This window comes from Histoplasma capsulatum, genomic scaffold (assembly GCF_000149585.1).
Source record: "Histoplasma capsulatum NAm1 scaffold_10 genomic scaffold, whole genome shotgun sequence".
NCBI classification, from domain to species: domain Eukaryota; kingdom Fungi; phylum Ascomycota; class Eurotiomycetes; order Onygenales; family Ajellomycetaceae; genus Histoplasma; species Histoplasma mississippiense.
The window spans coordinates 302,846-314,503 of NW_001813973.1; the positions used below are offsets into that span (position 1 = coordinate 302,846).

An 11,658-nucleotide genomic window follows, 5' to 3' on the forward strand; every position below is an offset into this window, starting at 1 on the left:
CGGGTTTTGTAGCTGGTTAGTTGCGGGAGGGCGAGGCCTGTGAGAGGTGGTGGTGGTGAGAGGGGCCGAGGAGGAAGATGCTTTTCCTGTTGTTTGTTTGTTTGTTGTTGGTTAGTTACATGTTGAGAGTTTCTTTTTATAATATGGTTTAGATAGAGGTGGACATACGCTTTGGAGAGGTCCAGCGCCTTATAAGCCCATGCAGCACACGGTCCAGAGTATGCGTAACCAGCGTGACTGCGCATCCATATAGACGGTGGTGATGTTAGCAAGTCGATGAGGAAAAGGCCATCAAGGGCAGGATGCGCAGGAAGAGCACGGAAGCATACGGTGCAATGATGACTCTAGCTCCCGCAATGGGGAGTCGGCCGATGCCAGGCAGCTCGTCTGGGACCTGAGCAAGCCATTTCTCCAGCTGGCTCGAGAGGGTTGGCTCGTGGTCTGAGTACCAGGACCCGGCATGCGTTGCTTCTCTGGAGGGCATTCTGGGCTGGATCGTAGGCGATGTTGTGTTCGGGATTGCTCGTTGATAGCAAGCTTGGTGGGCGGAGTTGGTGATGAAGAGTCGCGGAAGACGGACTGTGGTTGGTGGGGTTTGTGCCATGACGTAGGGGCTGCTGACTCAACGCTCCCCCGCCATTTTGATGGAGCAAAACATTTTCCTGTACGCAGTGTACGCAGCGTATGTATTATTATTTATATCCGAGACACGCTGGATGAACCACCATCTATCTAGTTGAAAGGCTGCCGATGCGCCTCTTCTGCTGAGAAATTTGGCATTGGTTCGTGGATCGACATCGCTGTCGCGCAAGACTACTGAGTTGCTACGCCCCCATCGTAACTAAGGGCAGCGATGGAGCTACACGTGAAGAAACAAGTTATCTGTCATATGGTAACTAAAGAACAATGTTCGAGCTTGCTCTGAGACGAATCTCAGATTGCTGCAGCTATTGAGCCTCTATATTATGTCTGAAGAAGTTCGTTCCTAGAAGTATCCACCACTAACCATGTGATACTCTTCTAATCTAATTGAAGCGCTTCGCGTACAGGTTACCTATCTGTCGACCCCGGGACCATGTCATACGTGGTTTACCTCCCGTCGGTGTTGAGGGTGGACTTCTGTGGGACTACGCGGGCGCTGGCCGATCATCGAATTTTGCATCTGTGATGTGATGGCTATTAAGTCTCTTTCAGTCTCTTCAGGAGTCTTTGCAGGCAGTCCTTATATCAAGAAGAATGCTTGTCGAGTAAACTCTACGTATGGAGGCGGATGAGATAAGACTTTCTCCTCTTAAGGAAACGATGCCATGATCCATTGTCAAAGCCAGGACCATATAAATCCAGCAACGTCAAGTTGAGCCTAGGAAATTCCGCGTTGAACGGTCGCAAAATTCTAGTAAACCATTTATCTCAGTCACCACCACACCTGCTGGCACACATCATTACGGAATATTCCCACTAGCTGGGGTACTATCCAGATGTCCCCCAAATCGATGAGGGTTATCTCATATTGGTGGGGAATATAATATGGGCATCGTCAGACGCTTTGTTTGATTGCGATGTTCTTACGCTGGAAGTCCCCCAAGCATAAATTTCGGCGCATGGTGATAGAAGTCAGCCTTGCGGGCGGTAGGGAGATCGGCTGCTTCTATAGGCTTCAAAGTCATTGCCTCACTCAATGCAGCTCCAGAGTCGAAACTACCATTGATCGAAAGCGGCGACTGTGATGGGGTCCAGAAAATACCATGCAGAAAGGGGATTCCCCCGATACTGCCATAAAATAACCTGATGAGGGAGGAATCACGCATTTCCCGAAAGTACTGTCTGAGTATCTAGGGTGTTGCCCCTTCGATGAATTCCATAACAATGTAACTTGTCGACGAGTCAGGGTCACTGAAAAGTGCGCAAACCTGCGGAAAACCTTGGCTATTGTTTCTTGTTGGACGAAGAGCATATATCAGCCTTTCGAGCCGATCAACTTGAGTAGAGCGCCCGAATCTGGCTATGAATTGGCTGCCAACTTGCGTTCTAGCGCTGGTCGATGCGGGGGATTTTCTCTGAAGAAGTCGCGTCATGTCCACTGGATCTGGAACCAGCTTGATCTACCACGTGACCACGCGTCTCTAAACCAGTCCGGCGTTTCTTGGACGTCGATGTTTGCCGCAAACAGTGCGAGATATCTCGTTGCATTGGCCGATTCATCGAGAGGGAGAACTTGTAGAATTGAGGGCCGAATGGGTGTCGAATCGATACAAAGCAAAAACGATGCCAAAATTACCGATTGTACTCGTGGCCGTTTCTGGTTTTCCGCAGGATAGATATTCCGCGTCAACAGCCAATCAGCGCCCTCCAACAGCTTAGTTTTTCCGCTCCCGCATCTGTCCTTACATAGAGAGCTGGTTTGGTACAGTATCACATACGCAGGAGTTACAACTCCCGCAACGGCTTCCAGCTATCCCGAAGCTCCCGGATATACGCATCGCAGTTCACGGGGATCTGGTATTTCCCACTCCCAATCGCGCCGGTCTGAACCCATCTCCACGCCGACGCAGCGTATACACACCATACCCATCCACAGTCCATCTCTGCATCCCTCTGTATATCTCATCCAGCATGGCTCTCAAACGCAAGGCGTCCTTCACCACCATCACGTCCCCAAGGCCCCACAGCTCCTCAATCTACCTCAATCACGACCAGACCTCCCCAACCCCAATGCCCTTCCTAGGAACCGCGACAATCACCGTCGACGAGCCCCCACGACACCTCCACAGCCGCACCCGCAAACGTTTCCGGAACGACCGTCCGGACGAGCAGACCATATACGGTAAGCCAGCCATAAAGCAGTGACGAGTTGGTGCGCGGCTTCTCCAGCTAATTTCAAAACTTTTGCTCTGTCTGTGCAAACAGATAAAACCCTCCAATGGCTCTTTTCCGCCCAGCGGCAGCCGCAGAGTACCGCAGAACCCACCCTGGGAACGTCTACAGCGGAAGCCCTCAAACAACAGCAACAGCCACCGCCACTAGATCCGAACCAACACACGCTGCAGAGGTTCTTCCAGCCAGTCCGCACGTCGCGGAATGATACCCAGAGCAATATCCATAGCCATGGATTCAAGAACGGCATGTCTCCCGCTACCTCCCATATGCCAAATAACGGCTTGTCGATACCCAGCCACACGCCGGCCGAGGGTCCGGGTGGGAATATGAGTATGGACATGGACATGGACATGGGTATGGATACGGATTTGGGTGCCTGTGCTGGTGTCCGGGGCTTCGTGCCAGTGCATATGTCGATGGACCGGGAGCCGGGGCAGGTACATGTACAGCGGCAGCAGCACGAACACGAACAGGAGCGGAGGTGGGTTGGTGGGATTGGGTGGATGTAGATTTTTTTTTTTTTTTTTTTTTCCTTTTCTTTGTGTTGTGGTTGCTTTCCTACGAATTCCTTGTTGATTGATTGGATTTTCTATTTTGGTTGGTTTGGATACTGGTGTATATATATTTATGGGGGATGGGCGTTTCTTTTCCCCAATTCTCCACGATCGGCGGTCGGATATGCTATATTTTGTCTCCCTTTTGAAGAAAAGCTGGTTCGCCGGTTGTGAATTCTTAGACGTGTTCCTGTTTGTCCGTTGTCATATATATAGAACCAACAGATACATCACTCCAACCATAGGTGTGGGTGTCCTGTAAGGATAGGAAATCCGCATCTGGTTCTGTTTTGAAGGGGATTCCTCATGAGATATTCATGGCGTGGAATTGATGCAGAGCCTGGATGCGTATTGGATATGAACTGAGCCTAAATAGTCTCCATACAATATGTGTCCGTTTGACATGGAAATAATTAAATATATTTCCATGGCTTAACGGGTTTTCAACGGCAATAAGAAAAAAACTGATTCGGAACTTGCATGGCCCTCAATCTCGGGAATATCCACAGTATTTAACGTACTCTGAGTAGTTATATGGATTTGTTCAAATAATAAAAATTCCTCGCTCCAAGCCGCGTCGAGATCGCCCTCCCCTGTCCTGGCCGGCGACTCTTCGACTCTTCGACCGTCAACTTTTCACCTTGCAACTTTCAACCTTCAACCTCGTCCTCAACCTCACCCAAATCCCGACCGCCTTGCACCTCATCCCCACGGATCCCACCCAACACCCAGCTTATTCCCCCTGGAATCCGGCTCCGTCTGCCACCTGCATATCATCCGCTGACGCCACGGTCGCTATTTCTGCCGTCGAAATTCTAGTCGACGCAGAGTTCACCAAGCCAGCGCTGTCCCCCCCGCCTTTTGACAGGTGTTGCTGTTTCTACCAATTGAGCAAGGCTTGTAGCCGTGCACGGTGTGGAACGGAGTTTTTGAGCCACTTATCATTTTGTGTATACCAAAGAACCAAGCCGCCGCCATCATGAACTTCCCTGTGCGCTGCTCTATCTCCTAGCAAGCTAAACCATAGCAAAAGCGACCACTCGAATCTCTATCCCGAAAACTGAAACCCCTGATTTATCGGCTTCCGGATAGCAGTGTCCTCTTGCAACCCCCGGGAGACGGCAGCTCCCGCATTCCTCTTCTCCTTCATTCCCGCCTGCAGTCTCGCCTACCTTCTGACCAAAGGGTACCAAAAGGCACCAAGAGGCCACCAATCCGATATCCGTATATCACCTAACCTACCACTCGTCCCCGGACGCAGCCAGCTATGCCTGGCGCAAGTTTCGAGAAATCCGTCAAGGGAGCAACAAAGAGTAAAGTCAGTGTACATATATAGAGCTGCCCAAATTCATCGCCAACAAACTCAATGCATTTTCCCCTTTCCCCTTCCTCCCCTCCCCTCCCACGTATCCAATATACAAACCGACTCCGAAGAGCCAAGCGGAGTTCAAGCCCAGCCTAAAAGCTAACACATACTGGGAACCCAAAACAGAATGCCGCCCCGAAATCTAAGTACATCGAGCATATCCTGACCGCAACATACAGCGAGGCCGGCGTCGCCGAGATCTTCCGCACGCTTCAGTATCGCATCCGTGAGTCAACATGGACCATCGTATACAAGGCCCTTATCGTAGTGCACATGATGATCCGCGAAGGGTCCGCCGGCGCTGCGTTGAAATTTCTGGCGCAGAATCCGAGGGTACTGACTGTCACGAGTATATCTGAAGGTACGTGATGGCGATGGAATATACCGATGCTGTTTTTGATTCTCCTCCATGTAGTTGGAATACGAAGATTCTGACGCTCAAATCTAGTCCAGGCGCAGGGATTTAATATATGGAAATACTCCGAGTATCTCGTTTCGCGTGCCACTGCCTTTGGAGAGACAAAGACGGATTTCGTCCGCGGGGGCCAGGGACGATTAAAGCGGCTTACTGTGAGCAAGGGCTTGTTGAGGGAGACGGAGATTGTACAGAAGCAGATCCATACGCTGGTGAAATGTAATGTGAGTTGCGCAAACATATACATATATATATATATATATCGGGTTTGACACAACATCGCTGGACGCACATGCTGACGGTGTCCTCTTTTCAAGCTCCTAATGGACGAGCCAGAGAACGAGATCAGTCTGACGGCATTCCGGTTGCTGACGTTAGATCTCTTGTCACTTTACTCTGTGATGAATGAGGGAACAATTAATATCCTAGGTATGTACACCCGATTTGCAGGATTCTCCGCTGTTGTATAACCGCTTACGTCGGGCGTTAATTGGTAGAAAATTACTTTGAAATGTCACGACCGGATACCGAGCGAGCTTTAAAGATATACAAACGATTCAGCGTGCAGACCGAAGAAGTGGTGAAGTTTTTGCGTATTGCGCGGCAGTTTGAAAACGCCACACGCCTGGCGATACCGAATCTGAAGCATGCGTCCACCGACCTGGCCAAGCTCCTCGAAGATGACCTCAATGATCCCGATTTCGACCAGCGCCGGCGCGAGTATCGTGCGCAAAAGTTTGGAACAGCCGGTGAGGAGAAGGACAAGGGAGCCGGGAGAAGTCGAGCAGTTTCAGCGCCGCAGAAATCAAAGCCGGCGCCCACTGCATCACAAACTGCACCACAAACTGCACCAAAACTGGAAGTGAAAACCACAGGGCCTAATCTAATTGATCTCTTTGACTCCACCGACCAACCTCGACAGCAGCGGCCGTCCATGCCGCAGCAAGCCCCTCAACAACAGCAATTCAACCCTCTAGCAATGCAGTTCCAGCAGCAGCCACAAAACATGCAGCCACAGCAATTCCAACAGGCGGGCTTCCAGCAACAGCAAACCGGGTTTAGCCCGCAACAAAATAACTTCTCGCAGTCACAGCAATTCACGCAGATTCCAACAGGCCTTGGTCAGCAGCAGCACCAGCAAGCGGGTTTTGGCGGCCAATTCGGACAATTGACTTCCAACCCCTTTGGCCAGATACAGTCACAGCCTCAACATCAGCCACAACTACAGGCTCTCCAACCAGCGCAGACAGGCGCCGAATTCGGCGGCTACACCTCGCAAGTACAATCGCACACCTTCCAAACAACTCTCCCCAGCATCCCGCAAAACGGGATGGCCTCTTTCCAGCAGCAGCCCATGCTTACCGGCGGCGGACGGCCAAACAACCCCTTCCGCCAATCCATGCTCCCGCAACCCTCATCAGACACCACCAACTTCTCCTTGCAATCCACGCTAAGCCCTACAACCTCCTCCCCCTCGAGCCTCTCCACAATTACTCTATCCCGCCAATCCACAAACCCTTTCGCCAAACGTCTAACAATGCAATCCCCGCAATTCACAAACGACTCCCAATCCCCATCATCTCCATCCCCCTTTACCTCACAGCCACCCACGCAACCCCTCCCAAAACTCCCATCCCAACAACAACAACAACAACATCAACAACAACCGACCGCACCTCCCCTCCAACCACAACGAACAGGCACAAACCCTTTCGCCCGCCCCCAAACAGCTCCTGGCCTCCGACCGCAAGCCCAAACCCAAACTCCAATGCCCGGCGCGACACTTCCCCCCCTCCGCCCCAACCCGACCGGCAGCACGAACCCGTTCCGCCAAAGCACGTTTATCAACCAGCAGACGGGCCAGGGGTGGCAGATGAATCAGCAGGGGACGATGGGGGGACTGGAGAATTTGCAGACGACGCCGGTGTTTCCGCGGCCGGGACAACAGATAGCCTAGGTTTTTTTTTTTTTTTTTTTTTTTTCCTGGTCTTGGTTTAGGCTTTGGCTTTGGCTTTATTTTTCTTCTTTTTTCTCACCTTTTCTTCAATTATCCTTTCTTTTCTCCCTTCTGCTTCCCCCCCCCCCTCTCTAAATCGGTGTGGCGGGGAGAAGGGGTAAAATGAGGAGCAGGAGCAGGAGCGTGAACAAAAGTTCTCCCTAGTGAACTATGGGGAGCCGAAAACGGCACCTCCAAGGGCAGATTGCTAGTTTGTGTGTGTGTGTGTGTGTGTGTGTGTGTGTATGAAAGCTTCGTATTACCTTCATTTTCAGCTTCAGCATCATTACCGTCCGCCATCCATTTCCCTAGTTCAATATAACTCCCGTGCGCGGGCCCACCGTTTAACCGTTATCTCTCTTTCTGCCGCCCTTGCCATTTTTTTTCTCCTTCTCTTCACCTCCCTGTTATTTTGGCATCTCCATATCCTTCTTTCTTCTCTTGCTGTCAGTTGCGAGGCCATGTCTAGCCCGAGTTTTCATTTATCACCTTCCTAACTTTTCCATCGTCTTGTCATATTCCGTCTCCTTTATGCATTTGGGGTTTTCCTTCTTCTTTTTCTTCTCTCTCTCTCTCTCTCTCTCTCTCTCTCTCTCTCTATTTTTTTTTTCTAATAATCTCTCCGCATTCCCTGTTCCTATATTTCCATTTCATTCATTGTTCAGTTTTTCTATTGCCCTCCTTTACCTTTCATTATTGCCGGACTTTCAGCCATAATATTATCTATATATTGTCATTTTTTATTTTATTTTATTTATTTTTTGGCAGCAAGTTTTGCCTTTTCTACGACATCGTGTTGTTCTATTGGAAATTTCAAGAAAGCAAAGACCAAGCAAGGCAGATAATAAATACTTATTAAAGTAGCTAGAATTCAACGAAGAAGGGTTAATCATAACGGAAACCTATATCAATGTGTATATATGTATAGAGAGATAGATATAGATATTAATATGATGCGGATAAATCGTTGATTCGTGCGGTGATTGATGCCGGCGTCCGGAGGCACCTGTGACATGAATGAAGAAGGCAACTCTTGGGCTTTTGCAGTAGACTAGGACAGGAGCTCGGAACTGCAAAATCATTCCATCAGCTAACTAACCATCTATACTTGCTTGACCAGGGAGTTGCTCGGTCCAGTTTCTGATGAATTCACGTATATTGTGGGAGTCATCCAAAACCATTCCCTTCTCAGCTTATATATATATATATATATCTCACAATCTTATTGCTGTCAGGCTGTCAGTTACGAAGTTAACTACCAAGTTGGCGCCAGGCGCATTCTGAATCATTATTCTAGGAGGCCCATCCACCGACAAGAGACGTGCCAAGTATAGATGTATATATATATATATATATATTATTCGATATAAAAAAAAGACAAGGAAAGCCCTCTGCTAGAGATTCTACCTACTCGCCCCGATGCACGAGCAGGGAATGTATGTATGTATGTATATATGGTTATAATATAGAGGAAGATAAGGGAAAAAATAAAGCGAGACTATAAAAAGTAACGTGATCACCCACCTAACGATCGCTATTTTGCATACTAAATCAAGAATGCTTAGATACATAAATCCCAACAATAACCCTATCAAATTTATATATAATATGTAATTTATGTATGTATATCTACATAGTAGATTATACAATTTTTAGATATTAAAAATCTGCATTATGTATTGAGTTATAAAGTGTATTAGCAGTTGATTTTCTTAATAAATTACATATATAAATTATATGAGATGTATTCAGATTACTGTATTGTTATTAATAGAACTATTCAATATTTTTCAATTAAATTCTAACAGCTATTAAAAAATTATATAATTAATTTAAATTTCAATTTATATATAAAAAGACTATATATTAAGAAAGTTATTTAAATATTACAGAACCTAGCATTTTTCTCATAGAAATATAAAAAATACAGCTAGTAATTCAAATACATCTCATAAATTTATATGAAGAAATATTTAGAACTTTTATATATGTAATACACAATGAATAATATAATCTTTTATATCATCATTTTCTTATAATAGTTAGATTTGATAGTAGATTATAAATTACCAATAAAATATCAAATATATTTAAAAATGATTGATATATGAGGTGGATAATTTTGTCAATTTGTATGGGAAATCGCGATCGTTAGGTGGGTGATCACGTTAGTTACTTTAGCTTCGGTGGCGTTTCTCTCTCTCACACCCCACCACCACCCTCACTCGCGAACGAACTTACTACAACAAATCTGTACAGCGAAGAACAAGAAAATATATGGGACCTGGGGGTGGGGGATATCATATTTATGGAAATATATATTAAGAAAACTCTCTCGCCTGCGCGCCGTCTGGGCTACTACATTAAACAGTCTCGCGCTCGGTCTTGTTGCGCGCCGCGATTGCCTTGGCCGACCACGGGAAGTGCATGACGGGGATGATGAAGAAGCTGTTGCTGGTGTCCGCGATACCCGCCAGAGCATTGTACCACGCCAAGAACGCACAGATGATCCCGAAGACACCGCCCGCCTTGATCAGAGAAGGGTTCGGTGACAGCTCGGGGGTTAGGAAGAAGTGGGCAAGGCCAAGCATCAAGAATGCCAGATCCAGAGTGACGAACACGAGGCAGAAGGCCACGGTGGACTTGAGCGTGCACACGAGCAGGATGGTTGTGAAGATCCACCAACCCTGAAATGCGTATCCATATTCAGTATACACACACGCGCGGGGGAGGAACAAAGCCGGTTCTTTAAAAGAAGAGGAAGAAGAAGAAGAAGAAGAAGAAGAAGAAGAAGAAGAAGAAGAAGAAGAACGCGAATCAAACACTTACGAAAAGCCAGAATCCCACCGAGTGCTGGAGCGCCGCTAAACCGTTCTTCTCGACTATCGTCGACGCGATTTCAAACCCGCCGGGCGTGAAGATGATTGCGTAGGAGATCCAGAAGCCACCGTACGACGAGAGTGCCGTGGCGCCGAACGTATTGCCGATGGCCATTTCCCTACCACGCCACAGCATGTCAGTTGCCGTCTTGATCATCGTCATCACCACCAACAGCAGCAGCGGCAGCAGGAACATCACTATCACCGCCACCACCACCATCGCGCATCTCTCGAATTGGACATGTGCCAATTTCATTTTCACTTTTCATTTCGCAAGGGATGAATATTCACTCTCGCACTCACCACATGCCCGTAAGCAACTGCACGAAGCCACCATACCCGTACGCCGACGCAACCACCAAATTGGGCGTGGTTACCCCGCGCGTTTGCATGTTGATCAGACTGAGGACGAAGGTGGTGAGGGCGAAAGCCGACAGACCCAGCGGCGCCGGGTTGGCGAACTTGCGCTGCTCGACGGGGCGGTACAGACCGGGCTGGAACTCGCCCCCGAAGGCGGGGAGGCGCTCGCCGGTCGTGGAGATCTGGGCGAGGGGGCCGTACCCGAAGCGGGCGGCGGCTTCGGCGACCTCGCGCTCCTCGTTGGTCATGGTGCGGGTCGTCAGGTCGCCGTTGGAAGCGCCGTTGGCGAAGTCTTTGTCGGCTGGTTCGGTCATTCTGTTTGTCGTTGTCTCTGTATGTGTATCACGGGTCGACAAAGGTATTTTATTTGTGATTGATATATGTATATACGTATATATATCTCTCTCTATAAGGCCGGGAGGGAGGGCAACAGTGGTTAAGATCTTGCTGAACTCGAGAATGACAAAGGAGAGAAAAAGGAATGGAGCAGAAAGCAAAGAGGCCTGGGAGAGAGGGAGGTTGAAAACCAAGGGAGAAGCAACGAAAGAACCAGCTCTCCACCCACAAAGAAAGAGGAACAAGGAACAAGGAAGAACAGAACAAATAGAAGGGGGAAAGAAAACGGGGAGGGAGGGATACAAGGTATTATATTAAAGGCCCAGCCGCAGGACAGTCGAGGGAGACGGGAGGCCGAGCAACAATTGATATCACTGAAAGAGGAAGCTGACGATGCTACCCTGGCGAGGTCGGACAGCCGGGATGCTCGGTGTCTGTCAGCGATCTAGGACGGGGCAAGGCCGCTTGTTTGGGAGGAGAGACAGTGGTCTGGTCTTGACTGGGCGGGAGCCCTTTGGACTGATTTGAAAAAACAAGACTGAATCGGAGGAGGCGATCTTCTTTTTTTTTTTCTATTTTTTATTTTTTTTTTGCAAGAATTTACAAATTTACAGATATCAAACATGGAGGCAGGATTGCCGGGCCAGGGCTTATGCATAATACGGGAGGCAAAGCAAAAAACGTGGGATAAGGTTGGTGTGGATGTGCGAGCCAGCCGAGAGAGCCCCGGAAAACGATCTGGAAGCCAATTACGACTGCGATCCGAAGTGGAGCGTTTGGTCGGCCTTGTTTTAGTCTTGTTACATGCTCCATCTGTGCTCGGGGGGTTTTTTTTTCCTTCCCTTCCCCTTCTCACTCGCCTTTGCTCGAACTTT

The 11,658-nt window shown here is 48.5% G+C and overlaps 5 protein-coding genes across 5 annotated transcripts; 2 read left to right on the plus strand and 3 right to left on the minus strand.

Annotated features, from left to right (window-relative positions):
• Positions 1-16: 16 nt before the first annotated feature.
• On the minus strand, positions 17-604 carry HCAG_07984 (predicted protein; the record flags this gene model as incomplete). Its single annotated transcript, XM_001536825.1, has 3 exons — positions 17-86; positions 169-237; positions 330-604. The coding sequence occupies 3 exons, from the start codon at positions 602-604 to the stop codon at positions 17-19; spliced, it is 414 nt and encodes a 137-aa protein (XP_001536875.1).
• A 961-nt stretch (positions 605-1,565) lies between these two features.
• Positions 1,566-1,808, minus strand: HCAG_07985 (predicted protein; the record flags this gene model as incomplete). The annotated part of the gene is made up of 1 exon (XM_001536826.1): positions 1,566-1,808. One exon carries the CDS (start codon positions 1,806-1,808, stop codon positions 1,566-1,568), a length of 243 nt encoding a protein of 80 aa, XP_001536876.1.
• Positions 1,809-2,613: 805 nt separating this feature from the next.
• HCAG_07986 (predicted protein) lies at positions 2,614-3,386 on the plus strand (the record flags this gene model as incomplete). Its single annotated transcript, XM_001536827.1, has 2 exons — positions 2,614-2,824; positions 2,908-3,386. 2 exons carry the CDS (start codon positions 2,614-2,616, stop codon positions 3,384-3,386), a joined length of 690 nt encoding a protein of 229 aa, XP_001536877.1.
• A 1,312-nt stretch (positions 3,387-4,698) lies between these two features.
• HCAG_07987 (predicted protein) lies at positions 4,699-7,169 on the plus strand (the record flags this gene model as incomplete). The annotated part of the gene is made up of 5 exons (XM_001536828.1): positions 4,699-4,749; positions 4,924-5,158; positions 5,246-5,436; positions 5,530-5,641; positions 5,710-7,169. The coding sequence occupies 5 exons, from the start codon at positions 4,699-4,701 to the stop codon at positions 7,167-7,169; spliced, it is 2,049 nt and encodes a 682-aa protein (XP_001536878.1).
• Positions 7,170-9,571: 2,402 nt separating this feature from the next.
• On the minus strand, positions 9,572-10,761 carry HCAG_07988 (predicted protein; the record flags this gene model as incomplete). Its single annotated transcript, XM_001536829.1, has 3 exons — positions 9,572-9,895; positions 10,038-10,206; positions 10,391-10,761. The coding sequence occupies 3 exons, from the start codon at positions 10,759-10,761 to the stop codon at positions 9,572-9,574; spliced, it is 864 nt and encodes a 287-aa protein (XP_001536879.1).
• Positions 10,762-11,658: the final 897 nt, after the last annotated feature.